Source organism: Bubalus kerabau, chromosome 16 (genome assembly GCF_029407905.1).
Source record: "Bubalus kerabau isolate K-KA32 ecotype Philippines breed swamp buffalo chromosome 16, PCC_UOA_SB_1v2, whole genome shotgun sequence".
Taxonomy (NCBI): Eukaryota; Metazoa; Chordata; class Mammalia; order Artiodactyla; family Bovidae; genus Bubalus; species Bubalus kerabau.
In genome coordinates, this window is record NC_073639.1 from 74,123,006 (window position 1) to 74,135,313 (window position 12,308).

At 46.2% G+C, this 12,308-nt stretch overlaps 1 protein-coding gene across 4 annotated transcripts in view; it reads right to left on the bottom strand.

The window, feature by feature from the left end:
• Positions 1 to 3,072: 3,072 nt before the first annotated feature.
• The window catches only part of EIF4ENIF1 (eukaryotic translation initiation factor 4E nuclear import factor 1), a 38,923-nt gene continuing 29,687 nt past the window's right edge, over positions 3,073 to 12,308 (bottom strand). For 3 of the 4 annotated variants that reach the window (XM_055549572.1, XM_055549575.1, XM_055549573.1), the window contains 9 exons: positions 11,972 to 12,043; positions 11,333 to 11,516; positions 10,321 to 10,400; positions 9,842 to 9,984; positions 7,627 to 7,711; positions 6,236 to 6,368; positions 4,767 to 5,111; positions 4,360 to 4,524; positions 3,073 to 3,842 (listed from right to left, as the gene is read on the bottom strand). In XM_055549572.1, the coding sequence (XP_055405547.1) occupies positions 3,601 to 3,842; positions 4,360 to 4,524; positions 4,767 to 5,111; positions 6,236 to 6,368; positions 7,627 to 7,711; positions 9,842 to 9,984; positions 10,321 to 10,400; positions 11,333 to 11,516; positions 11,972 to 12,043 (1,449 nt within the window). In that variant the 3' untranslated portion in view covers positions 3,073 to 3,600. The remainder of the gene's footprint in view (positions 3,843 to 4,359; positions 4,525 to 4,766; positions 5,112 to 6,235; positions 6,369 to 7,626; positions 7,712 to 9,841; positions 9,985 to 10,320; positions 10,401 to 11,332; positions 11,517 to 11,971; positions 12,044 to 12,308) is intronic. The other variant, XM_055549574.1, reaches the window with a different exon arrangement.

Here is a 12,308-nt window from a genome sequence, read left to right on the forward strand (position 1 = left end):
ACTGTCCCCACACCCAGGAAATAAGCCTCTCAGGCCTGGTATCCTAGTCACTTTGGAGGGTGTAGATCTTGATATCACTGGTACATTCATGATAGAGGTCTACTCTGGCTTTTCAGAGAGACACTGGCTTTCTGAGATATGGGATTTCCAGCAAGGTTTACTTTCCAGGCAGAGCTTATACTGGGTTTTGAGGAATCCTCAAATTCACTTTCATTGGGCAATGAAATGCCAGAATGTTGAGAAAGATGTTGAAATCTAGGTTCATTTCAAGGCTTCAGGATATGCTTTGAATGGGCTTTGCTTCCATCCTTCCACACCTTCCCCTTCCCCCATCAGTGGCCCCCTGGTGTTTGAGGAGAGCATTACCCTACCTCCTTTCTGAGCTCAGACTTGGGAGTTCTGGGAGAGGTACAGTTTTGTGTTTGGAATGCTGCCTGGGGTAGGGCCACCAAGGAGGGTTATTCCTACAGGGCAAAGCTTTCTCTTCCTGAACTCCATGACTAGGGTTTTCTGACTGTCACAACATGGCTTGAATTTCCATTTTTCTTTCTCAATGCCTTTAGCTGTGTTTCAGTTCAGTTCAGCTCATTTGTGTCTGACTCCTTGCAACCCCATGGACTGTAGCACGCCAGGCTTCCTTGTCCATCACCAACTCCTGCAGCCTACTCAAACTCAAGTCCATTGCGTTGGTGATGCCATCCAACCATCTCATCCTCTGTCATCCCCTTCTCCTCCCACCTTCAATCTTCCCCAGCATCAGGGTCTTTTCCAGTGAGTCGGTTCTTGTCATCAGGTGGCCAAAAGTATTAAGCTGTGTTTAATAGCAGACAATAACTTAACTGGCTGAAATGGAAGAAAACTTGGTCTCTCACATAAGTTGTCTGGAGCTCAGATGGGCTAGCTGGTGGGTCACTGAAGATCCAAATTCTTTCCATGATGCCATCCTGTTCACTGCTTTGCTGGGTAAATGGCTCCCTTCACAGTCGAAGAATATCTTTATAGCCTTGAGCTTTATACCAGTATCTAGAGGATGCTAAAGAGGGCTGAGTCTTAACTTTTGGTGAAGCCATTTCCCAGAAGCTGCATAGCCAATTCCTCTTTGTGTCTCATACCCATTCTTGAACCAGCTGTTAGTAAAGGGAGTAGAATATTGAAGAGCCTGTTTACTCCAGTATGTTATCTTCATTCCTGGAGTTTATCCCTTTCATTTATAGGCCAGTGGACCTGACTTTCTTTCTACCTTATAACAGGCTGTCTTAAAATCTCCTATAAGAAGACCTGGCTGTACTTTCCCATAAAAAAAAAAATTTAGCTTTTTTTTTTTTCATTGTGCCTCATAGCACACAGGATCTTAGTTGCCTGACAAGGAATTGAACCCAGGGCCCCTGCACTGGGAGTGTAGAGTTTTAACCACTGGACCACCATGGAAGTTCCTGTCCTTTCCCATTTTCCCCCTTACTTCTCATTATTACTAATTTTCAAAGTACTGGTTGCTCAACTGCTTTCTTAGGGGTGGAGGCAATGTTCTTTCCTACCTGACCCCTCAACTTCCACGAAATTCTCTGTGGCCCTCTGCTGTTTTACTTTGAGGAGGCTTTGCACATCCTTCCAGCTTTGATTGCTTCTAAGCTTGTCTCATGCCTGCTAGACTCCCCAGAGTTGCTCCCTGTAAGAGGGCTTATTAGCTGAGACATCATGTCATCATGCTCTCCTTACTCCATAGCTGGCTCTTAGTTTCTGAAGACTGTATTCACTTCCTTTTTTGCCTCTACTTCCATTCACCAAAATAGCTTTAAGATCTATGCATTTAGCTTCTGCTGTGCTATTCTTAGCAACATTCCTTTATTTTCTTCTGATTCCATCTCACCAGCTACTGGCTTTGCCCTTTGCTTGGTGCCTACATTTGTTCATGTCTGTCGTATTCGCTTCTAGCCTAAAAAGGAATTCCTCACTAGCAGCTTCAAACCAACCCTCCCCACTTTACACCTAGGACTGTTGGTTCAATATGAAAGGAAGTGAAAGGACACACAAGATGGAATTGGATCCAGGTTTCTGTTCTGCCACTGTTGCTTGAGACTGTTTTCCAGATTTTTTGTTTATGAAACAAAGCATTTGTGAGAATTCTAAACAGGGCTTATTTCTGAAGTTGATTCACTCAGGTCCCACTGCAGGGAGGGAGGGGTGAAGCTGAAGTACTATGAAGAGGCAGACCTCATACTCAATCCATAAAGCCAGGTTTTGTTGAAAAGCGACTTGCTATTTGTTCTTGGAAGTATAGGGCAGGGTGGGCAGCTCCAGGTTTATAGGCTGCACCCCTAACTCTTAGGCTGTTTTTTTAACCTTTCAGTCAAAATCCAGTCATCTTGCTAACTTCACTTGTGCCGAATCAGAATGGTCTCATTATTTGAGCCTCTACTATGAAGTCAAACTAGAGTTGAGGGCCCTAAATGGATAAGAACTGAGAAATCGGCTGAGTTAAGTCGAGGAGCGTGAGATTTGTCACCTCAGATTGAGAGGAATAAAAAACCTTCAGTCAGGAAAGGGGACTCAAAGCCATCGTTATTCTGGTAGAATCCTTTTCCCCAGTGTTGTGCATGTAGTTACGGTACACAGAATAACGGAACGGAGGAGTAAGAACACAGAAGAAGTTAACACAGGCACCAGAGTCTTGAGGGAAGTTCTATATGGAAAAAATTCTGGAATGAATCAGAATACTAAGGCTCCATTTTTCCCTATTGGGGACTCTGACTTGGAGAACAGGAAGCCAACCGTTGACTTTTGCCCCAGTAAACGTGACAAAGGACCATATACCTGATTACCCAATAAATTATTTTCTCTAGTTGGGTTTTAGAAATTACACATTATCACCTGATATTAGCCATAAGACTACCTATAGGGTCAGCTCAGTCTAAACTTGTCCATTGGGGTCATTAGGCTCAAGAAAGAGGGCCATGGCTTCCTCCTCCCAGTCAGAGTTCAGGTCCATGTCTTACAGAAAAAACTCAAGGTAATTTTCCTCAAGAACCTACTGAAGAGGCAGGGATTCAGGAAGAAGAAAACACAACAGTGGCATTCACTTCATTCACACACTTAGCATATGCAACTTTAATCAACCAAAAGAAAAAGCCCCAACTGTACAAGTGAAAAAAAAATCCAAAATGTTGACACAGGCTTACCTAATACCAGCTACTTTTATGTACAGCTGTATAATTTCAAAAAAGCTATCCTATATGTATGTACAAAAGTTGTTTATACACAGGTCTGTACATAAGGGTCTATACATTTATTTCCTTAGAACCCTTAAGGTGCCACCTCTTGGTGAAGACACCAACACTTCATTCACATATCTTACAAAAAAAGACTTTCTAGGACTGACACTACTTCATCCTGTATTCAAACCATGTAGACTCCACTGACTGGTTAAGTTCCTTCCATCATAACGCAGACGACACCAGATGCCTGGGTGCCCCTAAACAGCTTCACACAAGAATGCTACAAAGTAAAAGCCGTAAACCAACGTGAGATGAGGAAGCCGAGTCCTGACCAGGGTGCCGCCACAGGTCCAGGCTCTGGTGAGCGGGTGAGCCCCGCCTGCCCTGCTCACTGGCGGTACTCCAGTTCATCTACACTGATGACTTTGGTGGGCATGGAGGGCAGGGGCTGCTGTAGCACATCTGAGCCAAACCATTTGGCGAGGCCCACAGGGGAGCTGCTCCTCTGGCTGGGGCGGTGCTCGAGCTGGGAGTGCACATGCGGCAGGCCTGACCGGCTGGGCACATTCTGAGGAGTCGTCTGAACGCTGACAGCAGCTGCCTGGGAACCAGAGCCTGGAGGATGAAGAACTGTGGAGATACGAAGGAAGGTTCTCATTCAGAGCACAAGGAGGGGAAGTAGTTCTCCACTAGGCCGTGCTTCACTGTGCACGAAACTACGAATAGTTCTTAACAAGGTGATTAATTCTAGGCTTCTTTTGGAAACTCCTTTCCAAAATGCCAGAACAGTACCTTGGAAAGCTGAACTATTCAGAAGCCATTTGTACTGACAGTCCATCTTAGGTGACACACCCCCTACTCCCCATGACAAGCAGAAGCAACGACCCAAGCCAGGGAGAGTATCTACTCTCGGCACTCCCTATGCTGAATCTGTCAGAAGGATTCTCAGCCTCTTCTCCAAAGAGGCAAACATACCCCCCCCCCCAAAAAAAGCCAGGGTACACCTGGCTTTCCAACTGTCTTCACACGAATTCCCAATCCAATCTTGCTAGGATGTATTAGTAAATAGTGTCATTTTATCCCCTTCACTGGAAATTGGTTCAAAAACTCCTAATCCTTAGCTCATCTGGTCCTCTCCTGAACCTACCTGAGCGCTGCAGCTGCTGCTGCATCATTGCCAGATGCAGAGGTGTCCCAGGACGAGGGTTTAGGAGAGGGTGACTAGTGGCAGGTAAAGGGTAAAAGGGTTGACTCAGGATTGGGCCAGACAGTCCCTGTAAATGGGTCAGGTCCATCCCAGGGGGAAGCACACCTATTGGGCAGAAAGAAGAAACATCAGAAATAATGTACCTGAAAATTTTCAAGCTTGACTATACAGTTTTGCTGATCTGAAAGTTCCTTAAGAATGAAGACTGCTCAAGCTAGGTTCCTAATCTTTCAGTGGACTAAGGAATAGATCAGATTGGACCCAATGGAATCTTTCTAGGGATAAGACCCTCCAATGGTACAGCACTTCATCAGTTCTAGCAACTCATGCTAGAGTTAGAAACTCACCAGCTTGGAGCAAACTTGGAAGATGCTGTGGATGTACTCCCTGGGCCAGCATCCTTTGGACCAACCCCGGGTGAAGCTGGTGAGCGGGCCGAACGATGGGGACGTGGGGGACCAGGGGGACTTGGTGGACAGGGCGGAGAAAAGGTGTTCCTGGAACGGGGGATGCCAGGGTGGGTGTCTTCCTCCCCGTTGCTTTAGGTCGATAATCTTGTTCTTTGGTGTAACGGGTGGTCTGGGACAGTGGGGTGGAACAGGAAAACCGCTGCAGGGTTGACAATTTGGGATTTGTGGTGGGAGAAGAGTCCCGATCAGCACTGGGCACAGAGCTGGATGACAGGAGGTTCTCTGTAAGGATCCAGACAGAATGTTTTGGTATTCACAAACCTTTTTGTCCTCCTGATGAACCAGTAACTCATTTGTTAGAAAGCTCACAATCCTTATTTGATCCCCTCAACATATTTAGAGGACTGCATTGTGGGGCCCACTGTTTTGTCTTATGAACTGGCCTAGTCAAGGTCATGGGTAGTTAGGGACAGACCCTGGAGTAGATCCCAGGTTTTCCAGTCTTCCAACACCTTGCTGGAAGAGTTTATTTTTGCTACACTCTCAAAATCCAAAGACTCTGAAGTTGTAAATGAGATAACTTTAAAAAAATAAAAAGGATCCATCTTTGTTCTTCCCAATCCAAGAACAGCTATGGGCAAGCAAGCCTGGCACGTCAGGTCTGGTGGCCTGACTTGGTCGGGCACTTGGCTCCGTCCATAGTTAGGGCTGTGCTCTGGCTCTGTGTGGGAGCTGCTCCTGTCCTAGTCAGGTGCTTGGGATTAACTTGCTTTTCAGCCTAAGGGTAAAAGTGAGTAAACTTACGCAAATTCATCACAACAGAAAGCCTACAGAGCAATTATTGTCTGGGTGAAGGACTCTGAACTGCCTTTTAATAGGACCAACAGGATTTCCTTCCTTTCCCCAGAAGCTTTCTCAGAGGCAGAAAGCTCTTAGACCAATACCTAGACCTATGTAAACCTCACTTATTAGAATCTGTTTCACTATGTCCTTAATCTGAGCTGTGCAGCCCCTAAAAACCTCTTACATTTTCCACATATTTCTGAAAGCCTCACACACCACCTATATGCGTCACTCACTGCACAGATCTTACTGGGTAATTAGTCTCCAGACTGGAGAGAACCTTTCAGAAATAAAACTGGTTGAACTTTTATTAATTTGCCAAATAAATGTACTCATAATTCAAGCCTAAATAAGGATCCTGAATGCTTGTTCTTCCTAATGCCAGCACTCAAGGCACTATTAGACTGGTCAGAATTTCAAGTGGCTAAGTGACTATGAGCTGGTCCACTCCTCCTGTTAGACCCAGAACTGAGGTCCGGAGCAGCAGGGGCCTTGCCCAAGGCTTTGCGCGCTGGCGCACACATTGCTGGTGCTCTACCACACGCTCAACGGCTCTGAAGTACCTTCACTGGGCTTCTGGGTGTCCTCTTTACCGTCACCAAGAGCTGCTTTTCCAGAGGCTGGCTCCTCCTTGCTTTTCTCTTTGCTCTCATACATCTTACGAATCACTGAGGTAGGAGTGAAGGAAGGAGAAAGCTGTAGAGGAAAACAGTAGTCACACATTCTTTAATTGCCTCTCCCTAATCAAGTGGCCAAACTACTGAAGCTGAAGAGTCCCCTTTCACAGCACGTGGCAGAGGCCAACTCCAACGTTCTGGCCTCTAGCTGCTGGAAGAAGAGCATCAGGATGGGCTGAACAGGCAGCGTCCCCAATGTGCCATCCCTTACTCGCAGTTCACTTTAGTCAAAACCAAGACGCAGCTAGCACACAGCTAGTTAAAGCACAGAAAGTTCTACCTGCCTCTGCAGCCTCTGCTCCAGCCATTCCCCAGGTCAGAGTTAGGCTGGGAAGGGGGAAAAACATGGCCCGGAGAAAACCCTGCAAGAGCAGGCCCCCTCTCCTAAGCTGGGAAAGGACATTTCGGATGCAACCACAGAACCTAGACTTCTCTGTCCTCTTAATGTTTCCCACCCTAACTTGGCTACCAGAAAACTCAAGTAGCTTCCTGACGGTCTCCTCCGCACCAGCACTCACCATTTGGGGTCACTTGTTCCCACCTCTTTACCGCCCGTTTTTACACTGACGTTTTTACTGTGCATGCAACTTTTCTCATTAAACAACCCTGTATCCTTGATGACAGGAGACAGGGCATGAGTTAAGCACAGAAAAGCTCCTAGATCCTGCCTTCAAGGTGCTTGGTGCAAAGACCACTTGGGGTACAGAATAATAGTCTTTTACCCTCATCTTATCAGCCCTGAATAGGTGATAAAGGTCTGTGGGGTGAGTGAAACCTAAAAAAATAAATAATGCTGGTTCATGAGTCAGTTGTAAAGCTTGACTTGTCACTGCAAATGAGCAAGCCACTCTGTCCCAGCCTTAACTCTGAGACCTGAATCTAAATTTGTGGACTCACACCATGGTTTACTGGACTCCCCATGCTCTAGCTCCCATCACCCATCTTCCTCACCTCCCATCCTTCACGTTCATCCCTCTTCTGCTCCCCACTCCAGTGATCATTCATCGGAACATACCACACCACCCTGTATGCCCTGGCCCTGACTCTTCTGTCTGCTGGAACACACTTTCCCCAACATGGGGACTTCACTAGAACGTAGAATCCTAAGAGACTACATCCTGAAAGGGGAGGCCCTAATCAACAGGCAGGTGTAAACGTCTATTACATCACTGACTCCTGTGGAAGGCGCTCAAGGAGAATTTGGGGTACCTAGTGACGCAGGAGCAACCAAGCAGGGAGAAGCCTAGGAGTCATTCATAAGGGCAGAGGTCACTGACCATGCTTGTGATGGAGGCGGCTGGGGCAGGGGAAGAGGAATTCCCTCGGTGCACGGGTGCTGGTGACTTGGTCACTCGCTGTTGCCTGTAAACAAAAACCAGTTATCCGTGTGAGTCCCTAGCTGCTCAAACTCCAAGTTTAAACTGCATAAAACTCAAGGCCAGCCCAGGAAACATCCCATTTCCTTTCTTCAATTTCCCAAGCATTTAATAAGTGTCTAACATGCGCAAAACTATATGCCAAGTTCTGAGGAGAGACAAAAGCTTAATGACACATAGTCCTGGGTCTTGTAAGAGCTGTCATCTAATGAGGGAGATACTAATCTAGGGCAAACATGGCACGTCAAGGGTACCAGCAGAGTACAATGGGAAAGCGAGGGGCAGAGGGGACAGGTACAGGGATGTGGGAAGGTCTTGGGAATGTAGGGTTATCCAGGGCAGATGTGTAGTTTGTTGCTGACTATGCCAGTGAGGCAGGCTGGAGAGGGCCTGCATTCTGTAGGGCAGGCTGTGTTCTGGAGGGCAGGGAGCAGCACCAAGTACTACAGTCCCTGGCACAGAACTGAGGCTCTGAGAGACACCAGGTCAAGTCAGACAGGGCACCAAGACTGAGCTCCTTTCAGGACCCAGTCACCCGGAGCATTCCCTGCCACTCTGGGTCTGCACACAGGGCTGGCCCCGGGCCTCCCAAATAAAGTTTAAAAGAGCAGACTTCCTTCTCTCCCCAGACTTTCTACTTATTCTCTCTTGGAAGAAAACAGGAAAGAGTTGATGACCACATAGGCTGAGAGAAGAATGAATTACATGAGCTCACTGGCTAATCAAAGCTTCACTGCATTTCAGTGATGTCAGACCTTGTACTGCAAAGGCCAAAGCCTCAGGACAGTCAATGATTCTGAAGTTCACTGATCCATAAGCAGAAGGCAACCCTAAACTCCTGGCTGCCTTCCAGTCTGTATCAGGTAAGCCCCAGTGCTGCCACACTGAGAGCAAGTAAGACAGCGAGGGGAGAGAGTATTCTGAGTGACTAAGAGGTAAAAAAAAAAGGCAAGACAAGGAGAAACCGTGTCTGTTGGGGGCCACAACTGTACACAGAGTGTACAGGCAGGGAGGGCCTACCATCTGATCCAAAAATTGACACTGTCTTGGATCTACCTGCTGGTTTCAAGTAAGTCACATTTGAAAAACCTGTTTCTGTATCTGTCAAATGCAGTTCTTTACCCCATCTACCTCACAAGAGTTGTTGCCAAGAGCAAATTAAGTTGTGGATATCTAAAGTGCTTTGAAGGTCAACAAACTGCTATGCTGTAGAGAGAGGTCCAGTGAAGGGGCTCAGCAGAGCAGCTGTGAGCTCTCTGTACAGGCTGGAGGGCTCTCACAGGGCGGGCACATTTATGCAAGAGGACAGGGTGCTTACTAGTTCCAGTGCTTTCTGAAAGTGCCAACATATGACCAGATGAAGTAAGACACTGAGGCAGCATTTTTAATAATCACATCAAAACAAGTAAATTTCAAGTACCAAATACTATATGCGGTGGGAGTACTGTGTTTAAGGATGCCCACTTTGGTGATAAAACTAAAAATATGAAAGTGGTGACTACTTTTCTTTTAGAGACTGGACAGTGGTCACTTCTGGAGAAAGGGGTATTGGGACAAGGCACAGGGATGGCTTCTGGGGAGCTGACAAGGGAGTCTGCCTTACAATAAGCTATACATTTGCTTCATGCAGTTTTCTGCCTGTTTTATTTTACAATTAAAAAAAGGACAATATTGCTACTCTTTCTTCCCCAACTTATGGTTCGTTTCATTTCACTGCCTGTTGAAACTGCTGGGGAGGTTGGGAGGAGAGTGAAGTCAGGAACTATTTGATCAACAAACCTGACTCAAGGGACAGTTTGATACTCAACAAGGAGCCTGAGGGTGAGGAAGCAAGGTGGAGTTTTACGTTCCATCATTTCGTAAGTATAACTGCAAATAAGTAGCTATGCCAGCTACATCTGTAAAAACGAATCCTTTAAATGAAGAGTATAAATTAAATTATATAGGATGAAAAGCCTATGCCCCTGCAACAGAATTCAAGTATACAATTTCCTCTACTGAACACTCGGTAGGTAAGACTTGTCACCATATGTTGTACAGTGTATCAGTGTGTACAACAGAAATAATACTGTGGATAACTCATTTGCAAATCTCAAGGGTAGGATTGGAAATTTACCTGTTTCTGAATCCATCTCTGGTTCTGTCCACCTGCGGTTTGCCAAAACCAGGCTGGTAGAAGTTTGCTGCCTGCACCGCGAGGTCATGTGGCACGGCCAGCCCCTCCAAAGCTGCCTGTTGCAATTCTAGCTGGCTCATCTGCTGGACAGATGTGGCAGAATGGGAGTTAGCAGAATGACAGCCAGTGCACCTTCTACAAAGGTCTCTCTTTGATCTTTCAGAAGAGGTATGTTTTAAGCAGCAGCCAAGAGAAACTAAGATACTGCAAACCTGCCTAAACTGTGCTGCCACCTACTGAACTGGATGTTAGTGATTTATGACTTTATATGATGCTATAACTTCACCAGTTTTCTAGCCTTCACTGAGCCTGAGTTACAGTTCAAAACCACTTCCAAGCATTACAGCCATTTAATTCTGTATCCCACAAGCAACAACAAGGGTGGAAAGCAAACAAGTCTGAGAAAAACTCAGCCAGACCTGGGCCGTGACTGGGCTCATGGGCTTGCGCATGCCTTGGAATGGATCTCCGAGAAGCTGCTGTGGTCCTGACGTGAAACCTGTTGGGGAGGTTACAGATTCAGGGCGTGTCAAGAGAGCACCTGTCCCTCAGAGGCATTATCTCTACTACAGGATGTGCCTCGCTGAGCATCATCTCTTTCATGAAGGACTGATTTCCTGGGCTGATGATGTCACTCTTCTTCTGTGCCCCTACAGTGGGGACCTCACAGACCTCTATCCGAGCACTTAATGATTCAAGCTGCTGGGGTATCCATCGCCCACTAAGCTGTCTCTTCAGAGCCGAGACCTCTATCTGGGAGAGAAGAGCTTTTCTAGCCAGTGATCTGGCTCTCTGTAACCACACCAGCTGGTACCAAAGCAGACACCAGTGTTCTGAGATTCACACTGTTTCCATTAGATCTCCCTAACTGTGGAAAGATTACAAAAACTTTCTCTCACAATATAATTGGCAGGGGTCAGAACAGCCAGCAGCATAGAGTGGTCGAGGGTACAGGAACACAGATTCTGCACAACACTTTTGCTAACACAGCTTTCTGGAAGTGCTTCTCCCATTCATGTTCTGAATCAGCCGTAATACCTCACAGTTGGTTGTGTATAGCTTCATCAGGTTGGCAGAGAGCCACTAGTCTGACTTCTCCATGAAGGAAAAACCTAAGGAGCCAAATTAATTTTTTTCAGTTGAATTTCCCAAATAAGGAAGATGACTAAAGAGCTGGATCCAATTTAGTTCTCCAGAGAAAAAAATACAAAACTGTAACATAAACCTATTTATCCAGAAGGGCAGCTGGATAATTATCTTCCACTTGTGTCCTTACCACCCCCTGAAAAAAGCATAACAAATCAGCACGTTTCTTTTTAAACTCTTCAAGGGTACCAATGAAAAAGACTTTGCCAGTTTTAGGAGATGGGTATACCCTAGGGGAAGGAGAAGGGAAATGACAGATGGACACCTATGCACAAAAGCATTTACCAATCGGTGATGGTATTCTGGGACGAAGATAGTCTGCTGAGGCTGCTCTCGTCTGAAACACCTGTGACAATGGAGGAGAGGGTGCTCTCTGGCCCAGTAATGACGTCGTAGGCTCCAAGCTCCCCATAAGGCCACTCAGGAGATTGGAAGAAGCAGGTCTCTGAACAGGTGGGCCCAGAAGTTCCTAAAGGCAGAAAAGTCAAATCCTTGTGAACAAACCTAGTTCTTTCTTCCTCCTAGTCAGAGGCTGTGGACTATGAATTTGGAAGCCAATGATGAATCTCCCTCCTGCTTCACTGAAGGACTTGGTACATGGACATGCAACGAATTTCTCTGAACGTTCAGCTACCAAGATTTCCTTTAAGTTAGTGCTATAAATATAGGTTAGATACTTTAAATTTCCACAGAAATTGCAAACCTGCAAACGGGAAACCAAGGCTTTACTCGATCATCTTTTTTACCCACCAACCCACCCCACATTTGTAGCTACAGAGAACTATGTCAGGCAGCAAAACCGTATCCTTCATTGCCAGGCAACACAGATCATTCTCTACGGCCCAAAGCTGGCCCACTACACAAAACCAGTTTGGAGGACTACTGTTCAGGACGCCAAGGCCTCGGTATAAGATTGTTAAGTACCTGCAAGATGTTCTTAGGGACAGGCTGGCCTGGAATCTCAGCAGGGGACATCAAATGGCTTTCAAGGGTTCGCTAAAAAAGTCAAAGGAAAACTGGTTTTAACCTTCTCACATACTTAACTTATAGATTAATTGGGGACCACAAGAAAACATTAAAAACTCCCCAGGGAGTTGGCACTTAGCAGCAGAATGATATCCAAATCACAGAAAACTTAGATCAACTTGTCCCACTTGTCGCACAGGTCCCAAAGATCTCGGAACAGGAAGAATTTTCACATGTACATGCAAAGTCCACTCAGAGACCCTAAGACAAGGTCTTTTCCTCTCTGGTAACCCTA